At 30.5% G+C, this 15,418-nt stretch overlaps 2 protein-coding genes across 5 annotated transcripts; one reads left to right on the top strand and one right to left on the bottom strand.

Annotated features, from left to right (window-relative positions):
* Positions 1 to 269: 269 nt before the first annotated feature.
* Positions 270 to 7,955, bottom strand: LOC105252355 (bifunctional glutamate/proline--tRNA ligase). Its single transcript, XM_025410321.1, has 13 exons — positions 7,814 to 7,955; positions 6,772 to 6,942; positions 6,152 to 6,567; positions 5,715 to 6,066; positions 5,440 to 5,611; positions 4,955 to 5,356; positions 4,401 to 4,866; positions 4,081 to 4,299; positions 2,348 to 3,766; positions 1,865 to 2,266; positions 1,335 to 1,726; positions 1,111 to 1,254; positions 270 to 513 (listed from the first exon to the last, which is right to left on the bottom strand). The coding sequence occupies exons 1-13, from the start codon at positions 7,854 to 7,856 to the stop codon at positions 348 to 350; spliced, it is 4,764 nt and encodes a 1,587-aa protein (XP_025266106.1). The 5' UTR covers positions 7,857 to 7,955; the 3' UTR covers positions 270 to 347.
* A 764-nt stretch (positions 7,956 to 8,719) lies between these two features.
* Positions 8,720 to 14,336, top strand: LOC105252354 (serine/threonine-protein kinase D3). Of its 4 annotated transcripts, none has more exons than XM_025410360.1 (13): positions 8,720 to 8,990; positions 9,799 to 10,082; positions 10,198 to 10,329; positions 10,504 to 10,709; positions 10,901 to 11,180; positions 11,260 to 11,396; positions 11,545 to 11,606; positions 11,803 to 11,932; positions 12,149 to 12,281; positions 12,497 to 12,676; positions 12,871 to 13,617; positions 13,763 to 13,848; positions 13,930 to 14,336. In XM_025410360.1, exons 2-13 carry the CDS (start codon positions 9,818 to 9,820, stop codon positions 14,041 to 14,043), a joined length of 2,472 nt encoding a protein of 823 aa, XP_025266145.1. In that variant the 5' UTR covers positions 8,720 to 8,990; positions 9,799 to 9,817; the 3' UTR covers positions 14,044 to 14,336. The 4 variants fall into 4 exon arrangements, with proteins under 4 accessions (XP_025266145.1, XP_025266144.1, XP_025266143.1 ...); XM_025410359.1 differs by having other exon boundaries at positions 11,260 to 11,414; positions 11,809 to 11,932; XM_025410358.1 differs by having other exon boundaries at positions 11,260 to 11,414.
* The last annotated feature ends 1,082 nt before the right edge of the window (positions 14,337 to 15,418 follow it).

The raw sequence follows: 15,418 nt of genomic DNA, 5'->3' as shown, positions 1-15,418 counted from the left end.
ATTTCTAGTTGTCTATTAATCAATTGTAATTATATTTGTAATTATATTTATATTCTATATAAAAGAATGAGATAAATAAGAAATAAATAAAAGAAAATGGCCAGTTGAAAAAACAACGCTGGATAACAAAATGTTAAAATATATACATGTATATTACTGTAATTGAAAAAGAAATTTTGCACTGCAAAAATATTTTAATTCTATAAATTCAATGAAAAATATTTATATGACATAATTTTGAATTATAACAAATTCCATATTTTACTCACATATATCAGAGTCCATTCCAATAAAGTTTATTGTATAAATTATGGATTATAATTGAGTTTTATTTTTATTTATATATATTAGTAACTTCGTCCAAAAAGTGTATAAAACTTTGCTTTGTTTTTGCAACTATGATGAATACACTTTAGCTCATCCAGTGATTTTGTCAATTTTGGCTGTTCAAATGGTATACAAAGACTTTTAGCGCCCATTGATAAAGCTCCAGGTTCATCACCGCTATCCTCTCTGTAATTATTCGTAATTTTTTTGAACCAAATGTTTAAATTAAAAAAGAAAAGATTTGTTAATATATTAATTTTCTATACATATACATTCTATATTATATATACATATACAGGGTATCCAGAAAATCACTCGCAGTACTTCGGGAAATGATTCGGAACTCAAAAAATCGTAATTTACAGTCTGCTTAGCATTCCTCTTTTTTAATTTTTTTTAAATTTAAATTCAAAAAAATTTAAGAAAAGAAGGATGCTAAGTAGACTATAAAATACGATTTTTTAAACATAAAAATGACTATAACTCGGAAACGACTTATTTCCGGACTTATACTTATAGAACTTTTTTCCTTCTTTTTGAATTCGGAATCACTTTCCGAAATACTGCGGGCGATTTTCCAGACACTCTGTGTGTATGTGTGTGTGTGTGTGTGGATATATGTACACACACTTTTTTTTATTAAACAATACAGACACTTTTTTTATACTCAACAATTTTGGTCTCTTATATATCTATTTTAAATTAACAAAAAAAATTTACGATATATGAATCAATAATCGGTGTACTAGCGTTTAAAATAATTTTAGAAAAAAATAATGTTACCTCGCGCTATCTGTTTTAATGTTATCCTCACACGTCGGCTCGCCGCAGAAAGGTGACAATAATAAATTCTTGTTATTGAGCTCGGTACCAAAGTCGCTCCAATTTTCGACTTGTTTGATATGCGCATCGAGATTCTTTTTTGCTCTATAAAATAGTAAAATAATCGTAATCCATTAAACTATTATGGCAAGTGCATTATTATTTAAATTTTTAGCGATATTTACCTGCACAACAATTGCACTTGTATATCTTTTAATAAGCAATCTAATGATGCAGCTACCGTATCTCTGTTAACAGTTGTTCTCTGCAAGTTATCCCTTCTTACGAATGTTACTTGATTCTTCTTCATATCTTTCGGACCTAATTCGATTCTCACTGGTACGCCTTTCAACTCCCAGTGGTTGAACTTCCATCCGGGTGTTCGATTATTTCTAAAATCACCTTTTACTCTAAATTTGCTGACTTTACTCAATTCATCGACCAACTTAACACATTCGCTTTGAAGTAATTCTTTCTCTATCGTGGACATATTCGCAGTTATGCCACATGGAATAACGATGCCTTGTATAGATGCTATACATGGTGGTAATACTAAACCTTTATCGTCTCCGTGTACCTATAAATAAATATATATTCGCGTTATGTACACGCGGAATTACATGTACGAAAAGTAAATGTGTACCTTACACATATATATATATATATATATATATATATATATATATATATATAAAATAATAATAATCTTACAAACCATTATCATAACTCCGATCGTTCGTGTAGTTAAACCCCATGAATTCTGATAAACAAATGTTTTTTCGTCTCCTTCTGCAATACCTTCTACTTGAATGTTAAACATCTTGGAAAAGTTTTGTCCCAAATGGTGACTCGTTGCTCCTTGTATCGCGCGACCGCTGGTCGAAATAAACGCCTCGACAGTAGTCGTATAATCACCTCCTGGAAATTTTTCCTTTTCAGTTTTGCGGCCTTTGATAACGGGGACAGCCAATAAATCTTCGTAAACTTTGGCATAAATGTCTAAGATGATCAACACTTCCTCATCCGCTTCCGCCTTGGTAGCAAACGCGCTATGGCCCTCTTGCCACAAAAATTCTCTAGTGCGTAGAAAAGGTTTGGGATCTTTAAATTCCCATCTCTATAAATGTAAAAGTCAAACAATTAAAATGCGAAATCATTTAAAATTTAAATATTGTATCAACGATAATAATGGTCATACCACAACGTTATTCCATTGATTAAGTCTGAGTGGTAATTCAGTGTCTGATCTTAGCCATTTGGCATAAGCTGGATACATGACAGTTTCCGAAGTCGGTCGTATAGCTACAGGCTCTGCCAGATCTGATTCGCCACATTTTGTCACCCATGCGACTTCCGGCGCAAAATCCGTTATATGTGTCTTCTCCTTCTCTAATACGCCACGAGTAACAAAGATCGGAAAGTAGCATTCTTGGACACCGAGCGCCGTTATCTCCTTATCGATGTACTCTTTTATTATTTTCCAAATTGCAAAACTCCATGGGCGAAGAATGTAACATCCGGATACATCGTAATATTCGATCATTCCGCTCTTTGTGATAACTTGCGAATACCAGTCAAAGAAGTTCTCTTCCTTTTTCGCTTCCAATCCTAATCTCGTGCCCGTTTTACCTACATCTATATCTTTATTGGTAGCGCTTTTCGCAATTTCTTTCTGTAACATTTTTCCAGGCATAGGAACGTCCTCCTTTTTCTTTTTCGATGTTACTTCCAAATCTGAGGCAGGTTTCCACTCTTCACCAGTTGCAGTTTTATAATCATTTTTTAAGCTCAAGAGGATTTTCACTTCTTGATCGATGATACTTTTATCGGCTTTCGAGCTCTTTAAATTTCGCACTTTGTCACCTTGCTTTTTTATTTCTTCACTTATCATCTTATACTCTTCTTTTAAACTTCCAAATTCAGTTTTCTTGTCTTTAACAGTTTTTTCACTCACAGGTTTCCACTCTTCACCAGTTGCAGTTTTATAATCATTTTTTAAGCTCAAAAGAATTTTTACTTCTTGATCGATGATACTTTTATCGGCTTTCAAGCTCTTTAAATTTCGCACTTTGTCACCTTGTTTTTTTATTTCTTCACTTATCATTTTATACTCTTCTTTTAAACTTCCAAATTCAATTTTCTTGTCTTTAACAGTTTTTTCACTCACAGGTTTCCACTCTTCACCAGTTGCAGTCTTATAATCATTTTTTAAGCTCAAGAGAATTTTTACTTCTTGATCGATGATACTTTTATCGGCTTTCGAGCTCTTTAAATTTCGCACTTTGTCACCTTGTTTTTTTATTTCTTCACTTATCATTTTATACTCTTCTTTTAAACTTCCAAATTCAATTTTCTTGTCTTTAACAGTTTTTTCACTCACAGGTTTCCACTCTTCACCAGTTGCAGTCTTATAATCATTTTTTAAGCTCAAGAGAATTTTTACTTCTTGATCGATGATACTTTTATCGGCTTTCGAGCTCTTTAAATTTCGCACTTTGTCACCTTGTTTTTTTATTTCTTCACTTATCTTATACTCTTCTTTTACACTTTCAAATTCAGTTTTCTTGTCTTTAACCGTTTTTTCACACGCTATCTTCTTCTGCTGTGTTATATCTCTCTAAAACAATTTTTAATTTTAATTTTACTTGTGTCTCGTGCTTCATTTTCTGCAGCTAAATTACTTTGAAAAGATATATTTATTTAAATAAATAAATTTATAACACTAAGATATTCTGTAATCTAGGAGCACCATCGCATTAGAAATTATCTCTAATATATAAACGTACTAATGAAATAAAAAATATTCTTCCAAATAAAATTATAAATGATGTAATTGCAAAAGAAATAGTAAAAAGTTAAATGTTTTTTTTTGTGTTACATATTCTAAATAATAAGATATTAGCTGAGAAAAAAAGTGAACTTTAATCATACCTGTTGTGATGCAGAAGGTGCAATAGGAAGTGTAACAGAAGGCGTTGTCATGTGTCCATCGGGTATATGGAATAATATAACAGGTTGCTGGCGCAATGAATAAGAACTTATAGGTGCATATGGAACATCACAAATAAAGAAACCCTTTCTCTGAAGCTGGATTATCTCTCCCTTCTTCACATTTTTCATTTCTACTTCACCCCACATTTTAACCTCTTTCTAGAAATAAATATTTCATGATACAATTGGCAATATATAGCATGTGATTTGTAACATAATTATAGCACAATTTATGTAGATAAATTTCTTTGAGTTATTACCCTTGTATCCTTGGCAACAAAGTTTTTAAAATCGTCATCTTTGCCCAAGACTGGTACATTCATAATATGATTGAAATAGACGGCATAACACTCTACTGGATTTGATTGTATTGTATCTTCTTGAGTGACTCCATCTTTGTCCAATGGTGCAGCTATCCATGTGAGCTTTAATGTGTTTTTATAATTTTTGTCCGTTAAATTTAACCGCGCCTTTACATTTTTAATATTATCAGACTCGTCTCTGTGTATTTCTTCTATCATCAAATTACCCCAATTGATAAAGGTCGCATTTTGTCCGACAATTAATGCTTTAGCATCATCTCTTTCTATCAATATTTTAGGACTTATTCGCACTTTTTTGATACCTTTAGAAGGATCTTTAGGATGATTTTGCACATCCAACCATCCTTCTTTAGCATCTACTATGTTAACTGTTACCAATGTATCATAATCCAATGCTGTATATCTGAAATTAGAAATGTATGCTGAAAAAGTTAATCTCCGAATATATTACATTATATCATGTCAGATTTTTATAACAGCATTTAAAATACCTTACTGCGACTGGATCGATGACTTTCTTGTTGAAAGCCCATATCTTGTCCCATTCCATAAAGACTACAGATTTAGAACTACCTTGTGCAATGATGAATTGTTTCAAACCCTCGATTGTCATTCCTCGTCTCAGAATACCTCTGACAGTCGGCATACGCGGATCATCCCATCCGTCAACTAAACCTTCGTTTACAAACCACGTTAACTTCCGTTTGGACAATACTGTATAAGTCATATTTAAACGTGAATATTCCCATATATATGGACGACGCAATCCTAAGGCATCGATTATCCAATAAAATTGAGCATCTCTGTCGTGATATTCCGTTGTACGCAGAGTGTGAGTAACATTCTCAATAACGTCAACAATTGGACAGGCAAAATCATAAGTAGGATATACCCTATAGCAAAAATAATAATTTTGAGAAATAATTTATAATAAATCTTTTTTTTGCTAACAAAATATCAAGAAATAAAGACATACTTGTACTTATTTCCGGTACGTGGATGAGGTTCTAATTTGCAACGATAAATTGTTGGATCGCGCAAACATCCATTTGTCGACTCGTAATCTATTTTTGCTCTCACGCAACATTGTAGACCAGATTGTGTACCCCGTTTCATTTCGTGCCACAACTTAAGATTTGTATCAACACCTGCAAAAAAAAAAGGACAGAACAATCATTTGAGAGATTGTCAAGGAAATTAATTAATAGCATATGCTATAAAAAAACTCTTCTCCTCAAAATGATTACTTACTGTTATCTCTATTTTTAGATTTTTTTCTTTGATCACGTTCCTGCTTCATAACATCTGCCAAGGTATTATCCACAAATGCCATTCCTTTTTCAATTAGCATAGTACAATATTTTTCTAATATCTCAAAGTAATCTGAAGTATGTGTAAACCTATGGGGTTTAATTTGCAATAATTTTAAATCTTGCAATATGGCTTCTTCAAATTCTACAGTTTCCTTCGCTGGATTTGTGTCATCAAATCGCATGATGAGTTTTCCTTCAAAAGTCTCAGCATAATACTGATTTAAGAGAGCTGCTTTGGCATGACCAATATGAAGATAACCGCTTGCTTCAGGTGGAAATCTTACCACTACCTATACAATATAAGTATGCAAGTCATTACAAAATATTAGAAGATTAAATTAATTAATTTATATAATTGTTGTATTATGATTTTACTTTGTTCATCTCAGCTCCAGGTAAATCAATAAATTTACCCTCCTGTTTCTTTGTTTTTGTTTGTTTAGCAACAGGTTTTTCCTTTTGAGGAATTACATCCTTTACTTGAGAAAATATAGAATTTTCTATGACTGACAATGAGTTTTTAACAAAATGAAGCGATTCCATATGCTTATACCATCTAGTAATATTATCATAATTTTTTTCATAATGTTTTATATACTGTTGGTTTAGCAAAGAGCAAAATATGTAAATATCAGCCAATGTTAAACTTTTGTGCACTAGCCATGTGCGTGTTAATAATATACGATTAAGATGATCCAAATTATCCTTGATCTTTGATATATCAGTTGATTTTTCAATGGCAAATGATATCCAATTATCAACTTGTGTTTTTTCACAAGGAGAGGTACCACCTGATATATAATATAGAATAATAAGTTACATGAATATATAATATATATATATATATATATATATATTTTTGTTTTTCAATTAAAGTACATCTTAGTTCAATATATTATAAATTTTTTATTAAAAAGAAATAGCATTAACAATTAACAATTAGATCTTTACATATTCCAACGTACTTCGACAAAAAAATGATTGCAAATTCTTACCATAAAGTGTAGTATTTATTGTTCTTGCAAAGTATCGATTAATCTCATGACTACTTTCTGCCAATAATTTGTCATTATCGTATAAATAAGCACTTCCTTTCATTTCATTTTTCCACGATATAGTTATATCTTTCTTATTTTCTTTAATTATCTCAATTACTATCAGCAATTCTATATGAGAAATAAATAAAAGAATTGAAATAATTGATGCATATCAGAATTTTCACATCTTTAATATCATAATGCTGTCATTAATACAGAAGTAACAAGTATTCATGTATACTATCTATATTAACTTATCTAATAAGAAATATATTTCAAATAACAATATGTATTAATTTATATGAAACAATTCATATTATTGTATTATAAATTATTTTTCGAGTAAAATATCTATATCTAAATATTGATTAATTATATATTGTGAAATATGTACCCAAATATCCAAATATAATTTATAACAGGTTAATGTCACATAGTTGTAATACTATACATAACTGATTTTATAGTATAATTTATCTCACATTTATTTTCCAAATTTTAGAAGATTTCCTAAGTTTATATAAAGATATTAAAAGCGAATGTATGCCTATAACAAATAATATCATATACTGTGCTTATGAAACAATAGAGAACATCAAAAAATTATATTTTTTTATAAATTTATAAATTATAATATTATATTATATATATATCTTAATATTAATATTAATAAATATTATTATATTTAATATTATATTTAAATTAGATAATATTATGGTTGAAAAAGTTGTTTTCCATCAAATATGGAACAATTTGTTCAAGTGACGTGTGATAATGTTTCGAATAGAAATACAGATATAATGATGAAAATCATAAATTATAAAATGTATAATATTGAAGTAAAGTAAATGATGAAAAAACTTTGAAATTTGAGAAAAAAAGAAAATATGTAATTCACGCCGATACATTAACCTGCCTCTCTTGCTCTCTCACTGCCTTTCTCTTTTTCTCCATTTTAAAATTAGAATTGTTAAAAATTAAATGTAAAAGTGCATTATACCTATCTCAGGAGAGGAGGAATTAATAACGACCGAAAGCACCATTATTATTGCTCTTCTAAATTTTCACTTTAATAAGAATAATTAATCCAGCACGTGAATCTATGAAAATTGAGAAATATTCACGTTTTCATACATTCCATGTGGCCCCACATATCATAGATGTATAAAATACATAGCGGAGCATTACCGGCGAAATAGTAGGGCGCGTTCGGCAAAACAACTATTGAGTTTGTCGTCTCGTCAACGCTTGACGTTGATTCGTTGGTTCTAAAAGTAAGAGCCAATGGGAGCGTCCCGTTTGATCACGTTGCGATTGACCACAGCCAATTATATCGACCTGTGCCTAAGGTAACTAGCAACTATTAACCAATCAGAGAGTCCTATTTTGAATTGGCCAATTGACGACGTGGTCAATCGGGTGCCATCCAGAGCCAATCACGTTTAATTGTTATCGAACGGTTTGTTCCCTTGAACGCGTCCAATGATAAGAGGATGGTCGAATGACATAATACTTGACGGGTAAAGATGCGGCCTCATTAACGCTAAAAAGTAGCGTCAACCATTGGTTGAACAATGAAGCAACTATACTTACCTCCTTGTTCAACCAATGATTGACGCTACTTTTTAGCGTTAATGAGGCCGCATCTTAATACTTCGAACAGCTGATAACGCTGATAATATTCCGAGCCGCTTCTCTCTCTCTCTCTCTTTCTCTCTCTCTCTCTCTCCTCTCTCTCTCTTATGCGCAAAGTTGATTTAGCATATATTATAAAAAGTATAAAACATTTTCTTTAATCGATTCCATTTTTGGGCAAAAAAAATGTTAGCCAATCGGTAAAAACTCGACTCCGAATTAACTCGAGAATTTTTAGCAGCGGGGCGCTGCCGGTCATAAGGGCCCGGAAATGAAAAGTAGATGGACGCGGCGGATAACCGGTTGACATCGGTCAGAGGATTTACGTCAAGATAGGTCGGTTACCTGGAGATAACTGTAAAATGTCATCGGCGAATGTGTGTCAGGTATGGACTTGACGTACTACGACATGACACCGCTGGCTGGTTGGCTCGCGACCGTTTTGTCAATTATGCCTCCGCCGTCATCGCGGTCCTGAAAAGAAGAAAAACAGCCGCATCGCACGTCTGAGCCCGAGCTCATCGTCAGAGGCGCACGAACAGGTATGTAGAGAGTCAATTCTCTCTCTCTCTCTTTCTCTCTTTTTCTCTCGGAATGTGAGAAGTCCTCGGTGTGCGTGCGTTTTTCATCGCTATACGGCCTTTTCCGTCGTTTTCCCCTCTATTCCCTCTGTCTCGATTTCTTTAGCCTTGTTTCGCAACAATTTTGCGAGACACAATGTATCGAATATATAGGTATTATAAATCGATTGCGAAATTTTCTTTTTGCCGGATAAGTCGCGTCATCGATGATGCTCTTTAAATGGTCTATAAAATCAGATTATTCCGCTTGCGTCAAGTTGTCTCGGATTGCTCGGACACATCTGTCGTTCGGTCGTTTTTTTTTTTAGAAAACGATGAATAATTTTCTAGCGAAACAATGACCGATATAAATCGGAAATAAGAGACTGTCTTTTACGTGAAAATTTCTTTTCGACATTACAGCAATCTAATAAGTGACTCAATTATGTTTGCTCACAAGTATAATAAACTAGAGATTTATTTGTTTTTTACATTGATAAGATATTGTTGCATGTTTATCTTATAATTTACACACTTTTTATTATATGTGTATATTTCAATTTTTTTTACATCTTGATTCAATCTTTATTAAAAATTGTACTTTATTTTTTGAAAGTTTTATCAATTATTTTTCTTCCTTTTCTACAGTTGAAAATAAAAGAATATAATAAAATATTTCATATGTATTATATTATGATAAGATAAACTTGAAAATATGTTAATCTTTAAAACAATTTGATGAATATAATTATATTAGTTGTTTTATAAATTTATATATGTTTTTTTGCAGAATAGAATCTCAAAGCATCATGGAGGGAACAGAAGTTACATTTTTATTCCAGTTTGGTCTGACACGTGACACAGTCACAGTAGACAGTAGCACACTTACTCTTAAGGCTTTGAAAGATCTCGCCTGTGATTTTATAAACACCAAGTGTCCAGAGCATGGCTTAAATCATCTATTTGAAAGATTAATTTTATTTAAGCACGATTACAATTCTACAAATGTTTTACAGCTTATTACAAATGCTACAGAAGTAGTTGATGAAACACTAATTGAAATCGTGTTGACTGGTAAATACAATTCTCCAAATTGCAGTGATTTTTAAATTTTGATTATTTATACATGCATAGGTGCACATAATTATATATAATTTATACAATCATAACATTATTTTTAACATTTTAGCACAAGTGCCAAGTGAATACATTCCTATTCGACCTCATGCTTTAGCGGTACATTCCTATAAAGTTCCAACATTTTGCGATTTTTGTGGTGAAATGTTATTTGGGCTTGTTCGACAAGGTCTCAAATGTGAAGGTAAATTTATGATAATATTGTATAATATATATATAATATGTATAATATATTATGTAATTTATGATAACGTTATATATATATATATATATATATATATATATATTTATGTATATGCATATAAGTATTATGTATCAATATCATATCTGTGATTTAATAATTTACATAAATTTGTAGGTTGTGGTATGAATTATCACAAGAGATGTGTCATTAAAGTACCAAATAATTGTTCCCAAGATATAAGTCAAAGACGCCGTAGTTCGGCTATGCTAAATGTCCCAAGATCACCAAGTCAGGGTTCCACTAGCAGCCTGACAAGTATTACCGATGATAATCACAGTTCAAATAGTACATCTAATACAAGCCAAAATAATAGTACATTGGTATGAGCAAAAGTATATAATTTTTCACTATAATTTTTTATTTAATGTACATTTTTTGAAAAAACAAATAAATACAATCGATATTTTTCTTATTCTTTTTTATTTATGAAATACTTTGTGTATGTGTACGTATGTATGGATGTATGTATATGCGTGTATGTGTGTGTAAATAAAGACATACTATCTTGTAGGCAATACCGAGTATAATGACACCAAAACAGTCTGCTTCACCGTCATTGGGAGGACGGCCTGTTTGGGTTGAGCGAGAGCTCGCAACGCGAATAAAAATTCCGCATACATTTGTAGTACATACATATACACGTCCGACTGTGTGTGGGCACTGTAAGAAATTGTTAAAGGGAATATTTAAACAAGGCCTGCAATGTAAAGATTGTCAATATAATACGCACAAAAAGTGTATGGATAAGATACCTAAAGACTGTACAGGAGAAAACTTGCGAGACAATATAGGTATAATGTTTTTTGTGATTATGGAGACATCTTGTAATTTTTATATACAGTATAATAGATTGAGAATGCTTGCAAATAGGTGAATATCCAGATAGTGGTGTTAGCAGCGAATTAGAAACCAAATGTGATATTAGGAATGAAGAAGGTGATGCTGACAGTGATACAGAATCGTCGCCTCCGCCGCAAGACGTAGCGTTTACAAATGACGAGAATAAGATACCAGATGATTATACAGTAAGTTATCTTCTCTGTGCTTATCATTATCTTTTTATTAAAAATTCTTTCTTTTTTTATTAAAATTTATTGGAATAAAATTTTTGAAAGCTATTTTTAAAGCGCAAACAATAAAATTGTATACTTATAGGATCATGCACAAAGTAACGACGATGCTGCTTATGATGAAAATCAAAAATCACGACCATCAAGGTATATTTCTATTATATATGTATTTCTGTATTCATAAACAATTTTAAATCTTATTTTGATATTTTAAATATATATACATTTTCTTAAATGCACAGCACACACATTTGAAACGCTTTATTTATATTTTATATTATATCTTCATAATATTGCTTATAATATTGCCCTTTTTCTCTTTCTTTTAAATTTAAAAAAAAAGTTGTAGTTCTACGCCGAGTAACAACATTCCATTAATGCGGATAGTACAAAGTGTAAAACACACTAAAAGACGAGGATCTAAAGTATTAAAAGAAGGTTGGATGGTGCATTTCACAAATCGCGATCCAGTTGTAAGTATTCATAAAAATGTTGTAACAATTATCTTTGTATCTTTTTAAATTTATTGTTTAATTTAATACTCATTCAATAAAAATATTGTAAACTATATAATATATAAATTATGTAATATATTTTTTCTATATATATCTTTAGATATATTATTTGTGTGTGTTTGTATTTTTAAACATATTAAGAATCTCGTTAATTATTAATATAAATCTTTACAGAGAAAGAAACATTATTGGCGACTTGATACAAAATCTATAACGTTATTCCAGAACGAGAATAGTTCTAAATATTATAAGGAAATACCATTGTCTGAAATTTCAGCGATTGAAACTGCTAAAACACCTCGTTCATGTATGTATGTTCTTGTAAAACAAGTTAAAAGTGTGTTGTCTAAATTTTAAATATATTTTTCTGGCTCTTTTAGTTTTACTTTTTTATATTTTATATTATATTATATTATATTATTTCCTTTCTTTTTTTTTTCTTTCTTTAAGATTTTATATGTCAAACCCAATGAGCTTTTCTTAGTTAATCTTTTTACACATACTGCCTATTTTGTATTATAGATATAATACATTGCTTTGAACTAAAAACTGCCAATATCGATTATTATGTTGGGGAGGATCCATCATACGGAGAGAATTGCGGCCAAGTCTCTCCTCCCGAAAGCGGTATAGGGGCTCATATAGCTAGATCATGGGAAACTACTATTAGACAAGCACTTATGCCTGTAACTGTATCAACTAGTATGTATATTTGGTTTGCCATCATAATATTCTGTGCAAAGTAATAGAGCAAGATCTTTCAGTACGCCTCTTTCTTTTGTTACTTTATACATTTTATATTTTTTATATTATTTACTTTGTTATTTATAAATGAAGATATTATATATTGTATTATTTTTCGAAAAATGCGATAGAAAGACGCCTTATATTTATAGATCAAGAGGAATCTACCGAACCCGAGGAAAGCATTACCGATATGTCGCAATTGTATCAAATTTTCCCGGATGAAGTTTTAGGATCTGGACAATTCGGCATAGTTTACGGGGGTGTTCATCGCAAGAGTGGTCGTGCGGTCGCGATAAAAGTTATTGATAAATTACGTTTTCCTACCAAGCAAGAGGCTCAACTAAAAAACGAAGTAGCTATTTTGCAAAATTTGTCACACAGTGGAGTAGTGAATCTGGAGCGTATGTTCGAAACGCCAGAACGAATATTCGTGGTGATGGAAAAACTGAAGGGCGACATGCTGGAAATGATTTTGAGTTCCGAACGCGGACGACTTAGCGAAAGAATAACCAAATTCCTGATAACGCAAATCCTAGTCGCATTAAAACATCTTCATAGCAAGAATATTGTGCATTGCGATTTGAAGCCGGAAAACGTATTATTAAGCAGCGACACAGACTTCACTCAAGTAAAACTATGCGATTTTGGATTTGCAAGAATAATTGGTGAGAAGAGCTTTCGAAGAAGCGTCGTTGGTACACCGGCGTATCTGGCGCCGGAAGTCTTACGAAATAAAGGCTATAACCGTTCCTTGGACATGTGGAGCGTTGGCGTAATTATTTACGTGTCATTGAGCGGCACATTCCCGTTTAACGAAGAAGAGGATATTAACGAACAGATTCAAAATGCCGCCTTTATGTATCCGCCAACTCCGTGGAAGGAAATTTCAAATGACGGTAATTAACTCCTTTACTATGATTTTGCGACTATTTGTTTCCGATGAGTAATATAATGTTAGACAGTATCAAGAAAAAAATATATTTTATCTAAATATAAAAATATCATAAATTATATATAATACTTATGATTTCTATCTTTCAGCTATTGACTTGATTAATAATCTTTTACAAGTTAAGCAGAGAAAAAGATACACAGTTGATAAAAGTTTGCAACATGTATGGTTACAAGTAAGTATACGTTTTTTTTATTTATTTTCTACTCAGTTAATTTTAATTATATTAAAAATTTATTTCTTATCCATATAAAAGGATTACCAAACATGGTGCGACTTGAGGAAATTGGAGCAAAAAGTTGGCTATCGCTACTTGACTCATGAAAGTGATGACGCACGTTGGATGGCGTATAGTAATCAAGAAACATGACAGAACTGTTCGCCTGTTTTGAACATTGAAACATTACCGACTTCCTTGTCGCTGCACAAAGGTTGGGTTCGATGTGCTCGAGCAACTTTACGGCGGTTTATTCGTGCCTGATTTCGCAAAAGTATGTGAAAACTAGTACAAGCTTTTTCGGTCCGAATATTATGTTCTCTGTACTTACATAAGAGAAAGATATCGATATTTTAAGTTTATACATTTCAAAATATTAGAATCTATCGTTTCCTTCAATATACTTAACATTTAAATGACATTTACAAAAACTTTCATAACGTTAATATTTTTACATTTTTAATTCTTTTAATTCTTTTAATTTTTAATAATTTTGATTCACGATATATGTATCGATATAACAAAGAATACTCTACGTAGACAGCAACATTATTCATGAAATATTTTAATTGACTGATCAATAAGTATGCAATATTTTTTTTAAATGTGTGTTTTAAATTTTGTTTGAATTGAGATTATGTTTCTGTTCAAGCTATGTTGCAATGTACACATTTTTATTATTTGAAATGAATAATGTTCTTTTATTATAAATATATTTTCAGATTATTTTTATTAGATTAAAAAAAAATGTTATGATCTATCTTATTGTTACTCTTATAAATAATATTGATTTATTTATAAAAAGATTCAGATTTTTTAGATGATAAAATTTATTCATCTACTATTTTACATAAAAAAATTGATTTTGAAACAAAGAAGTTGACTATATATTTTATAATATATATTTTATTGATTTAATTTGCTTTTTGACATATATAATTGATAATTTGGAATTTATTTTCATGTATTAATATATAACTTGTAATTTGCAATCTTAAGTAAGTACAAAAAATTGAAGGAAAAGACAAGATGTAAATTCTATTTGCTTTTATAACATGTTAATAATAAGTATAATGATAACCCATGCATAGAATATTTTTTCTTACATAAGTTTCGACATATTTATTTTAATTTTGTCTATATTATTTACACACACATATATGTATATATATATATATATATATATATATATATTTAAATATTATTGTAATGTATATTAGAATTTTGTAATTTATATTCTCTAAATTTATATTATGTTTATTTACAAATTGTCAAATTATTTATAAAACGTGTAAATTATACATGTTGAATTATTATTAACTTAAAATTATTAATTATACATTTTTAAAAAAAGGCTATCTGTACCTTATGTATCTCAATTAATATTTTTAAATATTCTATGTATGGGTAGATATAATCTCTAAAATACCGAAATACACGACGTGCCTAATATATACATTTATATATGCTAAGTACGTCGTGTGTGTATATATATATATATATATATATATATATATATATATAAAAT

This window comes from Camponotus floridanus, unplaced genomic scaffold (genome assembly GCF_003227725.1).
Source record: "Camponotus floridanus strain SB8 unplaced genomic scaffold, Cflo_v7.5 scaffold31, whole genome shotgun sequence".
NCBI lineage: Eukaryota > Metazoa > Arthropoda > Insecta > Hymenoptera > Formicidae > Camponotus > Camponotus floridanus.
The sequence above is the reverse complement of the archived record's forward strand: the minus strand, read 5'-3'. Positions and strand labels throughout refer to the sequence as shown.